Source organism: Anomaloglossus baeobatrachus, chromosome 6 (genome assembly GCF_048569485.1).
Source record: "Anomaloglossus baeobatrachus isolate aAnoBae1 chromosome 6, aAnoBae1.hap1, whole genome shotgun sequence".
Classification (NCBI taxonomy): Eukaryota; Metazoa; Chordata; class Amphibia; order Anura; family Aromobatidae; genus Anomaloglossus; species Anomaloglossus baeobatrachus.
The window spans coordinates 136,102,736-136,118,103 of NC_134358.1; the positions used below are offsets into that span (position 1 = coordinate 136,102,736).

General features: G+C 39.5%; 1 protein-coding gene across 1 annotated transcript in view; it reads right to left on the minus strand.

Moving 5' to 3' along the window:
* The window catches only part of RP1 (RP1 axonemal microtubule associated), a 752,859-nt gene that overhangs the window by 440,262 nt on the left and 297,229 nt on the right, over positions 1-15,368 (minus strand). Inside the window, exon 25 of the mRNA XM_075316343.1 lies at positions 7,642-7,861. Within this exon, the coding sequence (XP_075172458.1) occupies positions 7,642-7,861 (220 nt within the window). The remainder of the gene's footprint in view (positions 1-7,641; positions 7,862-15,368) is intronic.

Below are 15,368 nucleotides of genomic sequence, written 5' to 3' on the forward strand. Positions count from 1 at the left end.
CCTAATGAAATATAAAAGTATTAATTGGCTAGAAGGGCTAATGAGCAATTGTAAGTACACAATTCTATATAACATGATGACTGCAATATTTTCAAAGGATACAAATTTTGATGGGAATGCTTCTTTAAATGTATTTATTGGGATTTTATGTGAAATGCTAACACAAAGTAATCAGTATTTGTGAGATGTAAAGGAAATGATACATCATTTTCTAAATATTTTAAAACTAGAATTCTGAAAATTGTGATGTGCATTTGTATACAGCCCCCTGAGTCAATGTTTTGTAGGACAACATTTCACTACAATTATTACTAGAAGACTTTGGGGGTTCATCTCTACCAGTTTTGCACATCTAGCAGCTGGAAAATTTTGCCCATTCTTCTTTGCAAAATAGCTCTAGCTCAGTGAGATTGGATGGAGAGCATCTGTGAACAACATTTTTCTTCTCAATGGAATTTAAGTCTGGACTTTGACTGGACCTTTCAAATACATGATGCATGTTTAGGGTTATTGTCCAGCTTGAAGCTGAACCTACTCCCAGTCTGAAATCTTTTGCTACCTCTAGTATATTTTCTCCAGGATTGCCCTGTATTTAGCTCCATCCATCTTTGTATCAACTCTAACCATCTTCACTCTCCCTGCTGAAGAAAAGTATCTCCACAGCATAATGCTGCGACCACCATGCTTGATAGTGGGTATGGTGTTTTCATTGTAATGTGCAGTGTTAGTTTTCTGTCACACATAGCAATTTGCATTTGGCCCCACATTTTCTACTTTAATTTAATCTGACCAGAGCACCTTCTTCCACGTGCTGAGTCCCCTAAATACCTTTTTGGAAACTGCAAATGAAACTTTCTATAGACTTTCAAAAATGTTTTTTTCATGCCACTCTCCCATAAATGCCAGATTAGTGGAGTATACGATGGGCTTCTTGGCTACTTCTCTAATTAGTGCTCTACTTGCTTGACATGTAAGTTTAGGTGGATGGCGATGTCTTGGTATGTTTGCAGTTGTGTCATACTCCTTTCTTTTTTGGATGATGGATTGAACAGTGCTCCGTGAGATGTTCAGAGTTGGGCTATTTTTTTTTTTAAGACTTTGAGTTTTTTCCTCTTCTCCACAACTTTATCCCTGACCTGTCTGGTGTGTTCCTTGATTTTCATGATGCTGCTTCATCTATAATGTTATCAAACAGATTTCTGAGGCCTTTACAGAACGTCTGTAGTTATACTGACAAATTACACACAGGTGTACTTAGCTGACTAACTAGGTGTCCTCTGGAAGCAATTGGTCACTCAGAATTTTTCAATGGGTATCAAACCATAGGAGGCTGAATACAAATGCACATCACAATTTTCAGCTTTATATTTTCCAAAAAATTTAGAAAACCATTTCCTTTATGCTTCATAAATACCTGCTACTTTGTGTTGGTATAGCAAATAAAATACCAATAAAATAAATAAATTGTGTGGGTCTAAATTGAAAAAAATGTGGAAGCGTTCACAGAGTATTAATACTTTCTCAATGCAATGTACAGTATATATCAGATGCAACAGTCTTCAGACTTTTCTAATGACATTTCCAGTATAAGAAACTCCAGAGAAATAGTTTTTTGGCTGCGATAAATAGATAGATAGAACATCCACTACAGTGTTTCACTATAACCTTTATATTATTTGCTTATACAAAATAGAATGATATTTGCCTCATTGTGTCCAAACATCACCAAATATTGCATAAGGAATGTCTTGTAAAAAAGGAAAAAAAAAAGAAAAGTGTGTTCAAATTGACTCAGAAATAAAATCTGTGAGATACAGAATGGATTAATTACTCTTTCAAATAACTGTACATCAAGTAGATGAGTTCATCTCTTAATAAGGAGCCAGAGTGACAAAAAACATCATTCTCCTAGTCTGAGACACTGAATAAAGGCTTTATAAAACATGAAAGGTATTAATTACAGATGAGCTGATCTTTTGAAATTCAAATTCACCAAGTTTGCCAAATTTTCCCTAAAAATTCCATTGCCGGTGAATACATTTGCTGAGAATTGCAATACTTAAAAAGCCACTAATTGCCTGTAAAAAGGGAGAGAGATAGATATGAAGGGTGTGATACTGCCCTCCTTGTTTATAGTGTGAAGAATAAAAAAAGGCTGTAATTAAGGTGCTGTTAATGTAGTAGATCAGATCAATTAATTCAGTCACAGTATTGACTACAGTGTACAGGTACAGTTCTTCCCTATAGATCTCTTGAATCTTTGAACTCTCCTTTTCAATGTGCTTGAGCACTGACAGTAGTAGTCGACAATCATATTAGACTATTTCTATCCCTACAGTGCTGGCCAAAAGTATTGGCACCCCTGCAATTCAGTCAGATAATACTCAGTTTCTTCTTGAAAATGATTGCAATCACAAATTCTTTGGTATTATTTTCATTTATTTTGCTTGCAATGAAAAAACACAAGAGAGAATAAAAAAAAAAAATCAAATCATTGATCATTTCACACAAAACTCCTAAAATGGGCCACACAAAAGTATCGGCACCCTTAGTCTAATACTTGTTTGCACAAGCTTTAGCCAAAATAACTGCGAACAACCGCTTCCGGTAACCATCACTGAGTTTCTTACAATGCTCTGCTGGAATTTTAGACCATTCTTTTTTAGCAAACTGCTCCAGGTCCCTGAGATTTGAAGGGTGCCTTCTCCAAACTGCCATTTTGAGATCTCTCCACAGGTGTTCTATGGGATTCAGGTCTGGACTCATTGCTGGCCACTTTAGTAGTCTCCAGTGCTTTCTCTCAAACTTTTTTCTATTGCTTTTTGAAGTGTGTTTTGGGTCATTGTCCTGCTGGAAGACCCATGACCTCTGAGGGAGACCCAGCTTTCTCACACTGGGCCCTACATTATGCTGCAACATTTGTTGGTAGTCTTCAGACTTCATAATGCCTTGCACACGGTCAAGCAGTCAAGTTCCAGAGGCAGCAAAGCAACCCGAAAACATCAGGGAACCTCCGCCATGTTTGACTGTAGGAACCGTGTTCTTTTCTTTGAATGCCTCTTTTTTTTCCTGTAAACTCTATGTTGATGACTTTTCCCAAAAAGCTCTACTTTTGTCACATCTGACCAGAGAACATTCTTCCAAAACGTTTTAGGCTCTCAGGTAAGTTTTGGCAAACTCCAGCCTGGCTTTTTTATGTCTCAGGGTAAGAAGTGGGGTCTTCCTGGGTATCCTACCATACAGTCCCTTTTCATTCAGACGCCAAAGGATAGTACAGGTTGACACTGTTGTACCCTCAGACTGCAGGGCAGCTTGAACTTGTTTGGATGTTAGTCGAGGTTCTTTACCCACCATCCGCACAATCTTACGTTGAAATCTCTCGTCAATTTTTCTTTCCTTTCCTTGTGTATGGAGATGTAGAATGTTCAAATTTATTTTGACTTGTGACTTTTAGGAAATTTGACCAAAAGTCAACTTTCCCTGGATCTATCCACTCATATTTAATTTTAATACATTCTTTATCCTGCTGAGCCGTCACAATTTGTGTTCTTTTCCACTTGTGATTTTTATGTGCGAGTGTGATCGGATAAAACATCGGATTGCACTCACACCAGTGTTAATCAATGAGGCAGTGTCCTCTTGCTTATTATACTTTGACACGAATCGTGCTCTCGGTGCAATCGCAACATGCTCCATTTGGCAGCGAGTGTCAGCTCATGCACCCCCATACAAGCCTATGGGAGTGTGTGAAACATTGCATAGCACCCGCATTTTATGCAACTGCAGCGCGGTGACTCAGTGACAGACAGAGGAGGAGATGGGGAGAAATTGATCCCTCCCTCTTCTCCGCAGCTGTGATACGATCGCAAAATCGCATCACAGTTGCATGACCCTCGGCTGACGCTTGCAGCAGAGGGTCATTAGCATATCGCTTCTGATGCTCTCGCATCCAAATCTGTGCACTAGTGGAAAGGAGCCCTTAAATGCGAACACTTACATTGGATTTTCACTATATCTGTCGTAACGCATCAAGTTAACCAAAGGTCAATCTTGTGTATATAAAGGGTTAATCCAAGAGGCTCTTTTCCGGTCTCAGCTTTGGATTTGATGGAGGATGGGACTGGTTTAGCTATTCTATAAGTCTACGGGCACATTGAAGGGTTGGGAGATTTTCCTGACACCACAGACATTGTAATGATGCATCTGTATCATGAAGATACAACAGCAATCCTGAGATACTGCATTACTATACTTACTGTGCCAACAAACAGCAAAAGACATCAGCATTCTCCAAAATCAGGCTTCTTTATTCAGAGCTCCATACAATATCAATACTGTGTAATTTTTGAGCTTAACACAAGCTTTTTTCAATACTTTGAATAAAGAAGTCTGATTTTGGAGAATGCTGACATCCTTTGGCAATTAGTTTGATTCTGGAGGCTGCTAGAGACTAAGCAGGGGCGGCCGATCTGCTGCGTTCCAGGGGATACTTATGGTCCATTTGTGAAGCTTGCAATTGCAATTATAACACATTCTGTGATGTGCAGAACAGTGTGCATGGATGAAGTACAGTCTCTAAGCTATTAAGTAGTCCATATGGATGTCCTGACAACATGTAGTAGAATGAAGACAAAAACAAATAAATATCTGAATGGAATTATCACAGAGAGACATACTATAATGTAATCAAACCAGCCTAACTCCTCCGGAACAAACTTTATTCTGTTTATGACGTCTGTTACACATAATTTCCATAATAAATCATATATAGAGAATTATCTAAACTTTTGTCAGCCTACACTGGCCACTTACACATGATCCCTCCACTTGGGGCACATTCTGATTTTAACTCCTTCACCCCTGGGCCATTTTCCGTTTTTCTCTCCCCTTCTGCTTAGAGCTATAACTTTTTTATTTTTCCGTCAATCTTGCCATATGAGGGCTTATTTTTTGCAGGACAAGTTTTACTTGTGAATGAAACCATTAGCTTTACCATATAGTGTAGTGGAATACAGGAAAAAAAAAATCCAAATGTGGTGAAATTGCCAAAAAAGTGCAATTGCACGATTATTTTGTTGGTATTTTATTCACGGTGTTCCCTATATAGTAAAACTGGCATGTCAGTATAATGCCTCAGGTTGGTATGAGTTTGTAGCTACCAAACATGTATACATTTACTTTTATCTAATGGGTTATAAAAAATTCATAAGTTTGTCCAAAAAACGAGTAGTGCTTCTGGCGCCATTTTCTGAGACCTGTAGCGTTCTCATTTTTCAGAATTTGGGGCTCAGTGATTGCTTATTTTTTGTATCTTGAGCTGACATTTTTAATTATTCCATTTTTGTGTCAATGCTATGGTTTGATTGCTTGTTATTGCATTTTAAAAAATGTTTGCAGAGGCCAAAAAACATAATTTTGGCGTTTGGAATTTTTTTTCTCGCCACACCGTGTGCACATCAGATTAATCGATTTGATATATTCATATTTCGGGCACTTCTGAATGCATCAATATCAAATATGTGTATATTATATATTTTTTTTAATTGTTTTATTTTCAATGGGGTGAATGCGGGGTGATTTGAACTTTTAGGTGTTTTATTTTGTCATATTTTTTAAAACTTTTTTTTACATTTATTTATTTTACTAGTGCCCCAAGGGATCATTATGGATCCACTGCCTGATCACTTGTGCATTTCTGTTGATCAGAGCTCTACAGTTCTGATTATCAAAAATGCACTGTTCTTTTAAGAGCCGCCGCTTTCTCAGCTATTACAGGAAGAACGTCATGGTCATGTCCTCACATGATCCCGAGCTATCATGACAATCATTGGCTCCTCTTCATCAAGTCATGGGGCCTCCGATGGCAGCGGGGAACTTCGCGATCCCCACAGTGGACATTTAAATCGTGTTGTCACATTTTGACTGCGCGATCTATGTGGCAAGCAGGCACGCGTGGATTGTGGAACCATCCGTGCCTGTTAGCTCCACATATTAGCTGATAAATCAGCAGACATGTGCGGGGATCACCGCCGGCTCACCGCAGCAGCCAGCAGTGATTACCATGACACGACCAATGATGTACCAATATGTCATTGATCAAGAAGGGATTAAAAGGTTATTCCTCATCTACTCACTTCAACATTAAAAGGGGAGCAGCGCTAATGACACCACACCTACAGTGCATGCTGGACTGATCGCACGATCAGCAGGTATCGTACACTTGCACCAGTCATTAGAATAAGACAGATGCATGATGCAATACCAGAAAATGCAAAAAGTATTAGTTAATATGATACCATACAAGAAACAAAACAAAGAAAATTGATACATTTTTCAAAATAAGGGTGAGTTAGTAAAGGCTATCTACATAAAGAAAATTCATTTTTTTATATGGAGTATTAAATTAATTTCGTTATGTGTGTTCAATACTTTTTCCCTGTGTTATTCTCTTTATTACATATAACTTATTTTATGGACATCTATGATTGATTTCTTTGCCTGTGTGGATTGGATGGGTTGTTACCAGCATCTGTTAAAAAATTCACATAAATAGCACCTTTAAAAATATATTTACTTAGAAAATTGTTGACGTGTTCAACACTTATGTTACCTGTTGTATATTAAAGAGGACCTTTCAACAATTTTTTTTGTGTTGAACTGGACACGCAATGTAAAGGAGGCTGCTTAGCAGAATATTTTTTTTTGTATTTATTTTGCCTCTTTGTTTCTGAGATATTAGCGATCAAAAGCATTTGTTATCTTTTGTGAAATCCAAGTGGGTGTTATCAGATAGTTTTCACTGGTGGCATGTGCTTCTCCCTGTATGATGCTGACCAATTATAAGCAGGCAGCATCATACAGAGAGAAAAAAAAAATACATGGAGAAAGAAAAACATGCCCCCACAATAGCTTAGAGGAGGTTTTTAGTGTGCGAAATGAAAAAATACAGTCCTGATCTCCTGATCTAATCTCATGTACACTGAAGAACAGTGCTAAATAGTTGGAAGTCAAATTTATGCATGAGGTAGCCAAGATGATTGTCTATAAAATGATGGTAGTCTCATATTCAAAGCTGTAGTAGATGGTGAGATATGAAGCCTGAAAGTCAGTGTATGGTTAGAAAGTGCTGGGAGTAGAGCACAGATGACTAACACCTTTCAGATAAGGTCCTGGCAATCAATATGAGAAAGAAGCAGCACAGCTGAGTTTAACTGTGTCATGTTACAAACCCTTCTATGAGCTCAAAGATGTCAGTTTCACACACACAAATTAGACAGCCATGAATGATTCAGGAATGTTTTAAAAATTGCTTTAAAGTGAAATATGTAATTACAAAACACACAAAAAGGAACTATTTTTCTGGCTGGTTCTTGTTAACTTGTGCTACATTGATGATGTTCCTTACATGCACACATGACCTCTGCATCCAATCTTGGTCCTCCTCACTGGCAAAACTTTTTTTTTTGTTATGTTAGCTAATTTTTTTGTTTGCAACAATTTTAAAAAAAAAAATATAGGCAACCTCTTTAAGTCTCCATTACGAGGATCATATTCTAAGACCATCTTATAAGTAGTACATGCTAATGCTCCTGAAAGCTATGGAGAATGCTGAAGCACACCCGTATTATTGAGGATACATACACTCTAATGGATCACTTGCACTTGTTGAGAGAGGCAGCTCTATCCAGATGTCTCCATCACCATCTTTCTCTCCAAGCCATCGATTTACTGGTAGGTGGAACATTTCCTTGGATGACAGGTTATACAGTTTGACCTCCTCTAGGTACCAGTCTGGGTTGTCTCCTGTATTGTCATGCCCAATGCGTATTTTATAGAGTTTACTTAAGTTTATTAAGTTAATCTGCAAAGTAATATAAAATACACAATTACATATCTGCAACAAACACACAATAGTTAAAGGAACACCACAGGATGAACTATGGTTCTGTATTTTGAATTCAAGCTCAGCACAAAGCATAATACAAAGTATCAAAACTATATGTTAAAGAGCTCCTTCTTCGTTACTCTAATTATAAGTTTAGGCTGGATTCCTGTAGTCTTCCATTTCCAATTTTTTTGTCCATTGTTAATTAACGGATCCGTTTATAACATGTGGAGTCTATGGACAACGGATCCGTTAACGGATTGCGATTTATTACCCATGTGTAAAAGATCCGCTACAAATGCAAGTACAATGGATGGCTAAATAGCAATCTGTTAACGGAAATCCATTGTCCATAGACTCATGTTAAAAAACCGGATCTGGCAGAAATCAGTCTTCCAACGGATCCATTCTAACGGATGAATACAGGGCATGTGAATATAGCCTTAGCTTGCCTAAATGGATAGAGGGGAATAAATTGCTACCAGACTCTTCCAGTGGAATTTATCTGACTAAGGCTGGGGCCACATAAGCACTACTGCGAGTGCATCGCATGGAGTTCGGCTCCCGCTCTGCTGCGAGTGTAAGCCAAGCAGCGTCGGACTGGCTACCGGAGGAATCTCCTGTAATGCTAGGCCTGGATTCAGTTACCTGCTTTGCACTCCGGAGCTCTCAGCTGCAGCCTTGATTGATTCCCCGGCGATTGCGTTTCAGTTCATAACAGCTGCGGACAGGCCAGGCTGCAATCTGGAGTTCAGGTGAGAGCACCGGAGATCACCACGGCCTGTCTGCAGCTGTCATGAACTGAACTGCAATCGCCGGGGAATCAATCACTTGGCGTTCACGGTGCAGTCTAGGCTGCACTCCGGAGCTCAGGTGAGAGCTCCGGAGTGCAATGCAGGTAACTGAATCCAGGCCTGACATTACTGGAGATTCCTCCGGTAGCCAGTCCGAATCTGAAGCCAAGTGTCATGCCACTGTGCTGCTATCCTGCAATCGGAGCACAGCTGCGGACGAAAGTCAGGGACTAATCTCCCTATCTCCTCCATTATCAGCTGATGTATATATCGCACTGCACTTCACTGTAATGCGAGAGCAATGCAATGTTTCTCTTGCACCCATAGACTTATATGGGTGCGAGTGAAAATGAATCGGATTCCACCCGCAGCATGCTGCGATTGTTTTCTCGGTCTGACTATGGCTGAGAAAAAAAATCACTCATGGGAACAGCCCCATGGAGTAACATTAGTATGAGTGGAATGCAATTTTGTATCGCATTCCACTCGCTCCATTTTACTCGCCGTGTGTCCTTAGCCTTAGATATATAGTAACTGGCATGTTGAATTTCAACTTACCCATTTTTGATTTCCCCATCATCTAGCATTGGGGAAATGTCAGAGAACCCTAATATATTATTTAGTGGTCTGCCCCTCTGAAACTGATCAAGTTTAGGTGACTTGCATCTAAAGAACATAATTTACAACTTTGTCATTTTTTTTAAGATCTGTTTTCCTTCCAGAAACAGTTATTCACACATCTGTAAAGCACTGAGGAATTAATAGCACTATATAAGCGATTAAAATAAATAAATAAAAATAAATAAACCCCAATTCCAAAAAAAGTTGGAACGCTGTGTAAAATATAAAGAAAACTACAATGCACTGAATTGGTAATCTCTTATAACCACATTTTATTCACAACAGAACATAGAATACAGATCAGATGTTTTTCCATTACATGTTAAAAAAAAATTAGCTAATTTAGAAATTGATGGCAACAGCACATCTAAGAAAAAGTTTGAGTTTTACATCCAGAGCTAAAAACTTTGCATACCTAGTCCTGCTTTAATCTAGGATTTCTCAGTAAGTTTTAAGGACTTGTTTCAGGATGCTATCTTCAGAAAGGCCAGCGACAAAACTGAACTGCTGGTGCAAACTATGCAGTCTCCAATGCGGCCAGCATTTGATCCGACCAGCTTCAGAGAAGCGCTTGCAGGCTGTATCACAAACGCCGGCAAGCATGACTTCCTTGCCTAGGAAATTGTCTACCTCAGAACTTGCTTGTAATCTTGACTACAAGCTGTAGGCTATAGAATTTAAATTCCTTCTATTCTTTGTTTTTTCAAGCGCTTTACAATTTAATTACAATGTCTTTAGTGTATAAATATTAGTGATAAAAGAGCGTGGTCGCCCCTGCTAGTTACTCGATCAAGGATCAGGTTTCTTTAATGTGACTCGAGTATAATGTAAGTCAATGGGAAACTCAAACATTTTCGAACTCAGATGCTCGAGGCTCGATCGAGTAACACGCTATGGTAAACACGCTCGCTAATCACTAATAAATATCCAAAGAAACTTCCCATCATGGAGGTTAATATATCAGTAAATATAAAATACAGTATGTCAGCTTGTAAATAAATCAGTTATAAGTGCCGACTAGTGATTTTGTTCATGCCAATTCGGCATGAGAAAAAAATTGCAGCATGCTGAGATGGTTCGCATCGATTCAAGTCAATGGGTGCATGCAAGTCATCGGACTTCACTCGGATGTTATCTGAGTGCAGTCAGATATACACCGATAAAACAAAGAAGATGTAGAAATTATGTTCAACATCTCCTCGCCTGTGCTCCCATTCTTACATGCGCGAGAATTGGATCACAGTAAATGACACTCAACTCAAACTCTGATCATTGTCATAGTGTAATTTGCATAATCCAACCTATTCTATCGCATGAGAGAATATACCTTCATGTGACTCCAGCCTAAAGGCCACTTTACACACAGCGACATCACTAGCGATGTCGCTGGTGAAAGCACCAGTCCCCATCGGTTATGCGTCACGGGAAAATCGCTGCCCGTTGCGCACAACATTGCTAGGACCCATCACACGTACTAACCTGCCTAGCGACGTCGCTGTGGCTGGCAATCCGCCTCAGTTCTATGGGGGAGGTTAATTCAGCGTCACAGCGGCGTCACTAAGCAGCCGACCAATAGAAGCGGAGGGGCCGAGATGAGCGGCCGGAATATCCCGCCCACCTCCTTCCTTCCTCATTGCCAGCGGCCGCAGGTACGATGTTGTTCCTCGTTCCTGCGGTGTCACACATAGCAATGTGTGCTGCCGCAGGAACGACGAACAACCTGCGTCCTGCAGCAGCAACGATATTTGAGATTACAACGACATGTCAACGATCAACGATATGGTGAGTATTTTTGATCGTTAGCGGTCGTTCGTACGTTTCACACGCAACGACGTCGCTAATGAGGCCGGATGTGCGTCACGAATTCCGTGACCCCAAAGACATCTCGTTAGCGATGTCGTTGCGTGTAAAGTGGTCCTTAGACTAATGCGGGCATCACACGAGATGATCTATCGTGCGATATGTCGTCGGGGTCATGGTTTTCGTGACGCACATCCAGCATCGTTTGCGATGTCGTTGCGCGTGACACCTACGAGCGACTCTGAACGATCGCAAATCGGTTGCAAATCGTGTATCGTTGACACGTCGTTCATTTTTAAAAAATTGCTTGCTTTTGTGTTCGCAGACAACACATCGCTCTGTGACACCCTGCCAACGACCTACAATGTCATTTGACCATCTGTCATCAGCGACCCGGGCGTGTCGGCTGTACGAATTCAACACGCCTCCCCTGCTGTGATTGGTGTTCGCAAATGCGTTCTCATTTGTCACATATGGTTTAAAAGAATGTACACGATGGATGCGTGACAAACAAGGCTGACGCAAATGCGTCCTTTTATATCACACACACCCAATCAAGCAACGAATTACGTACACACTATTGACAAGTTTAATCCTGTGGGCGTGGAGAGGGAGAGGCCAACACACAGCGGGGTGTATGCAGAGAACAAAGATACGCCTATGTCGTAGCCGAAATCGTTTAAAGGAATGCTGTGTGACGGGGTTCGCACAACCGGCAGGATCAATCAATATATCGCCCATCGCTGTTGTGTCGTTGGTGAGATGTATACGTGTGACGCTTAGTAAACGACCTATGTGCGATCTTGGCAAATTGTATCAATGATATGGGCGTGTCGCATCGTTTTAAAGATCGCACGATAGATCGTCTCGTGTGACGCCCGCTTAAATCTGGCTCTTCAGACGGTACAATCTTGTTTGCTGATCTGTATTAGATTGCTACAGTGGCAGATAATATGTTTAAATCAACGACAATTGTGGTCAAATTATAAATAGGACACTCCCATTACCAATGCAACAACAATTTGAAAAATATTGTATACAATTTTTCAAAAAAGGAGCAGTAAATCCAAAATTATTAAAATATGAATTTTTATTGAAGAAAAATATTAAAACATACCAAAATTAAAAGAGATGTGTACAGAAAAGAAAAGAGGATATAGCAGCATAACAGACAAAATTGCACATAGTAATATCCAAAATACGATGAAAAAGTGACTGGGTAAGATCAATATAATTAAACTATCTCCCCACATAAATACATTCACCATGGTATAAATGCAATATTTATAAAGTGTCCAAGTGCATAAAATTGCACATAGCCCTTATTAAATAAATAAATAGTATGTACCAAAAGGGAATATAAATATAGAAAAATATCAATGCAGGGATAATACAAAAATAAAGAACTCTCAGTTGGTCACAAAAATGTGAATCGTTATATGTACTGTGCAAGTAACCCAGTAGTATAATGTTGTGGATGTATTACCGAACTCTGTCAATAGATGGGGCTAATGCTAAAGAAACATAGTACTAAGCATTGTATAAAGCTAATATAAATTATACCGCATATAGACACAAATAAAGTCCACAACACAATACACGGTAATTACCTGGGTACAATTCAGTATGTGTCACCGACCTCTCACCCCGACGTACATTTTGCTACATCCCAGCTTCAACGGGGGGCGTGTCGGGTTGAAGGAAGTGCTGTGATTAAGTATTGGATCACAGTAAATGACACTTGACTCAAACTCTGATCATTGTCATAGTGTCATTTCACCTAGTGTGGTTGTGAAAGTCACAACCAAGAGAAAAAGCACACAGATAATAGGCGGCTGCCGCAGCCCCACGTGTAGGTACAGTTAGGTCCAGAAATATTTGGACAGTGACACAATTTTCGCAAGTTGGGCTCTGCATGCCACCACATTGGATTTGAAATGAAACCTCTACAACAGAATTCAAGTGCAGATTGTAACGTTTAATTTGAAGGTTTGAACAAAAATATCTGATAGAAATTGTAGGAATTGTACACATTTCTTTATAAACACTCCACATTTTAGGAGGTCAAAAGTAATTGGACAAATAAACCAAACCCAAACAAAATATTTTTATTTTCAATATTTTGTTGCGAATCCTTTGGAGGCAATCACTGCCTTAAGTCTGGAACCCATGGACATCACCAAACGCTGGGTTTCCTCCTTCTTAATGCTTTGCCAGGCCTTTACAGCCGCAGCCTTCAGGTCTTGCTTGTTTGTGGGTCTTTCCGTCTTAAGTCTGGATTTGAGCAAGTGAAATGCATGCTCAATTGGGTTAAGATCTGGTGATTGACTTGGCCATTGCAGAATGTTCCACTTTTTTGCACTCATGAACTCCTGGGTAGCTTTGGCTGTATGCTTGGGGTCATTGTCCATCTGTACTATGAAGTGCCGTCCGATCAACTTTGCGGCATTTGGCTGAATCTGGGCTAAAAGTATATCCCGGTACACTTCAGAATTCATCCGGCTACTCTTGTCTGCTGTTATGTCATCAATAAACACAAGTGACCCAGTGCCATTGAAAGCCATGCATGCCCATGCCATCACGTTGCCTCCACCATGTTTTACAGAGGATGTGGTGTGCCTTGGATCATGTGCCGTTTCCTTTCTTCTCCAAACTTTTTTCTTCCCATCATTCTGGTACAGGTTGATCTTTGTCTCATCTGTCCATAGAATACTTTTCCAGAACTGAGCTGGCTTCATGAGGTGTTTTTCAGCAAATTTAACTCTGGCCTGTCTATTTTTGGAATTGATGAATGGTTTGCATCTAGATGTGAACCCTTTGTATTTACTTTCATGGAGTCTTCTCTTTACTGTTGACTTAGAGACAGATACACCTACTTCACTGAGAGTGTTCTGGACTTCAGTTGATGTTGTGAACGGGTTCTTCTTGACCAAAGAAAGTATGCATCGATCATCCACCACTGTTGTCATCCGTGGACACCCAGGCCTTTTTGAGTTCCCAAGCTCACCAGTCAATTCCTTTTTTCTCAGAATGTACCCGACTGTTGATTTTGCTACTCCAAGCATGTCTGCTATCTCTCTGATGGATTTTTTTTTTTCAGCCTCAGGATGTTCTGCTTCACCTCAATTGAGAGTTCCTTAGACCGCATGTTGTCTGGTCAAAGTAACAGCTTCCAAATGCAAAACCACACACCTGTAATCAACCCCAGACCTTTTAACTACTTCATTGATAACAGGTTAACGAGGGAGACGCCTTCAGAGTTAATTGCAGCCCTTAGAGTCCCTTGTCCAATTACTTTTGGTCCCTTGAAAAAGAGGAGGCTATGCATTACAGAGCTATGATTCCTAAACCCTTTCTCCGATTTGGATGTGAAAACTCTCATATTGCAGCTGGGAGTGTGCACTTTCAGCCCATATTATATATATAATTGTATTTCTGAACATGTTTTTGTAAACAGCTAAAATAACAAAACTTGTGTCACTGTCCAAATATTTCTGGACCCAACTGTATCTTCAATGCTGGAGAGTAGAAGGGGTTAAAGCCGCCCTTTTGCCAAAGGATGACATTTTTTTTTGTTGATTTAATGAAAGATTATTTTATTCCATAGGTCTACGTGTTTTGAGGTGAGGACCTCTTTTTCAGGACCACAAAAATCAGAAAAATCAACAATACCAGATACTCTCCAGCATTGAAGTTAGATTGCTGCAGCGGCAGATAATATATTTAGTCTATCATATTGTATGTAGTTTTCAATAAAATCTTTTATGGACTTCATTGGTGGACAGTGCATTGTTATCAACTTTGGAATCAATTTAGTCTATCATGCCATTAATAGTGGGGAAAGTAACTTAAACCATTTTCTTTCTCTCTCATTGTTCTGGCATTTGGCAAATATAAATAAATTTGGTTCCTAATTGACCTAAAACGGGAAAGGTTTATTCTGATTTCATGTCAGATAGTGAGAAAAACCTGCAGATGTGTCTTTTTTAGATAGTGTATGGAAACTTCTGGTTTCAACTGTAAGTCACTTTATTAAATAATAAAATAAAAGTTATATTTTAACAAAAGTCTTTAGTTAGGGTACCTCTTGTTGCCTTTGTCAAAATGTGTTTACAGCTACCAGGAAAAGTCACCCCAAAATCAGGCACAATAACATTAAATTTAAGCAAGAGTTACAAACAAGGTGACTGTCATAAGATGCATTGAAGATTTGATGCCTGGAGCATGATAATTTTTGGGGGGGGGAATAAATATTGCATTTGGTGCCA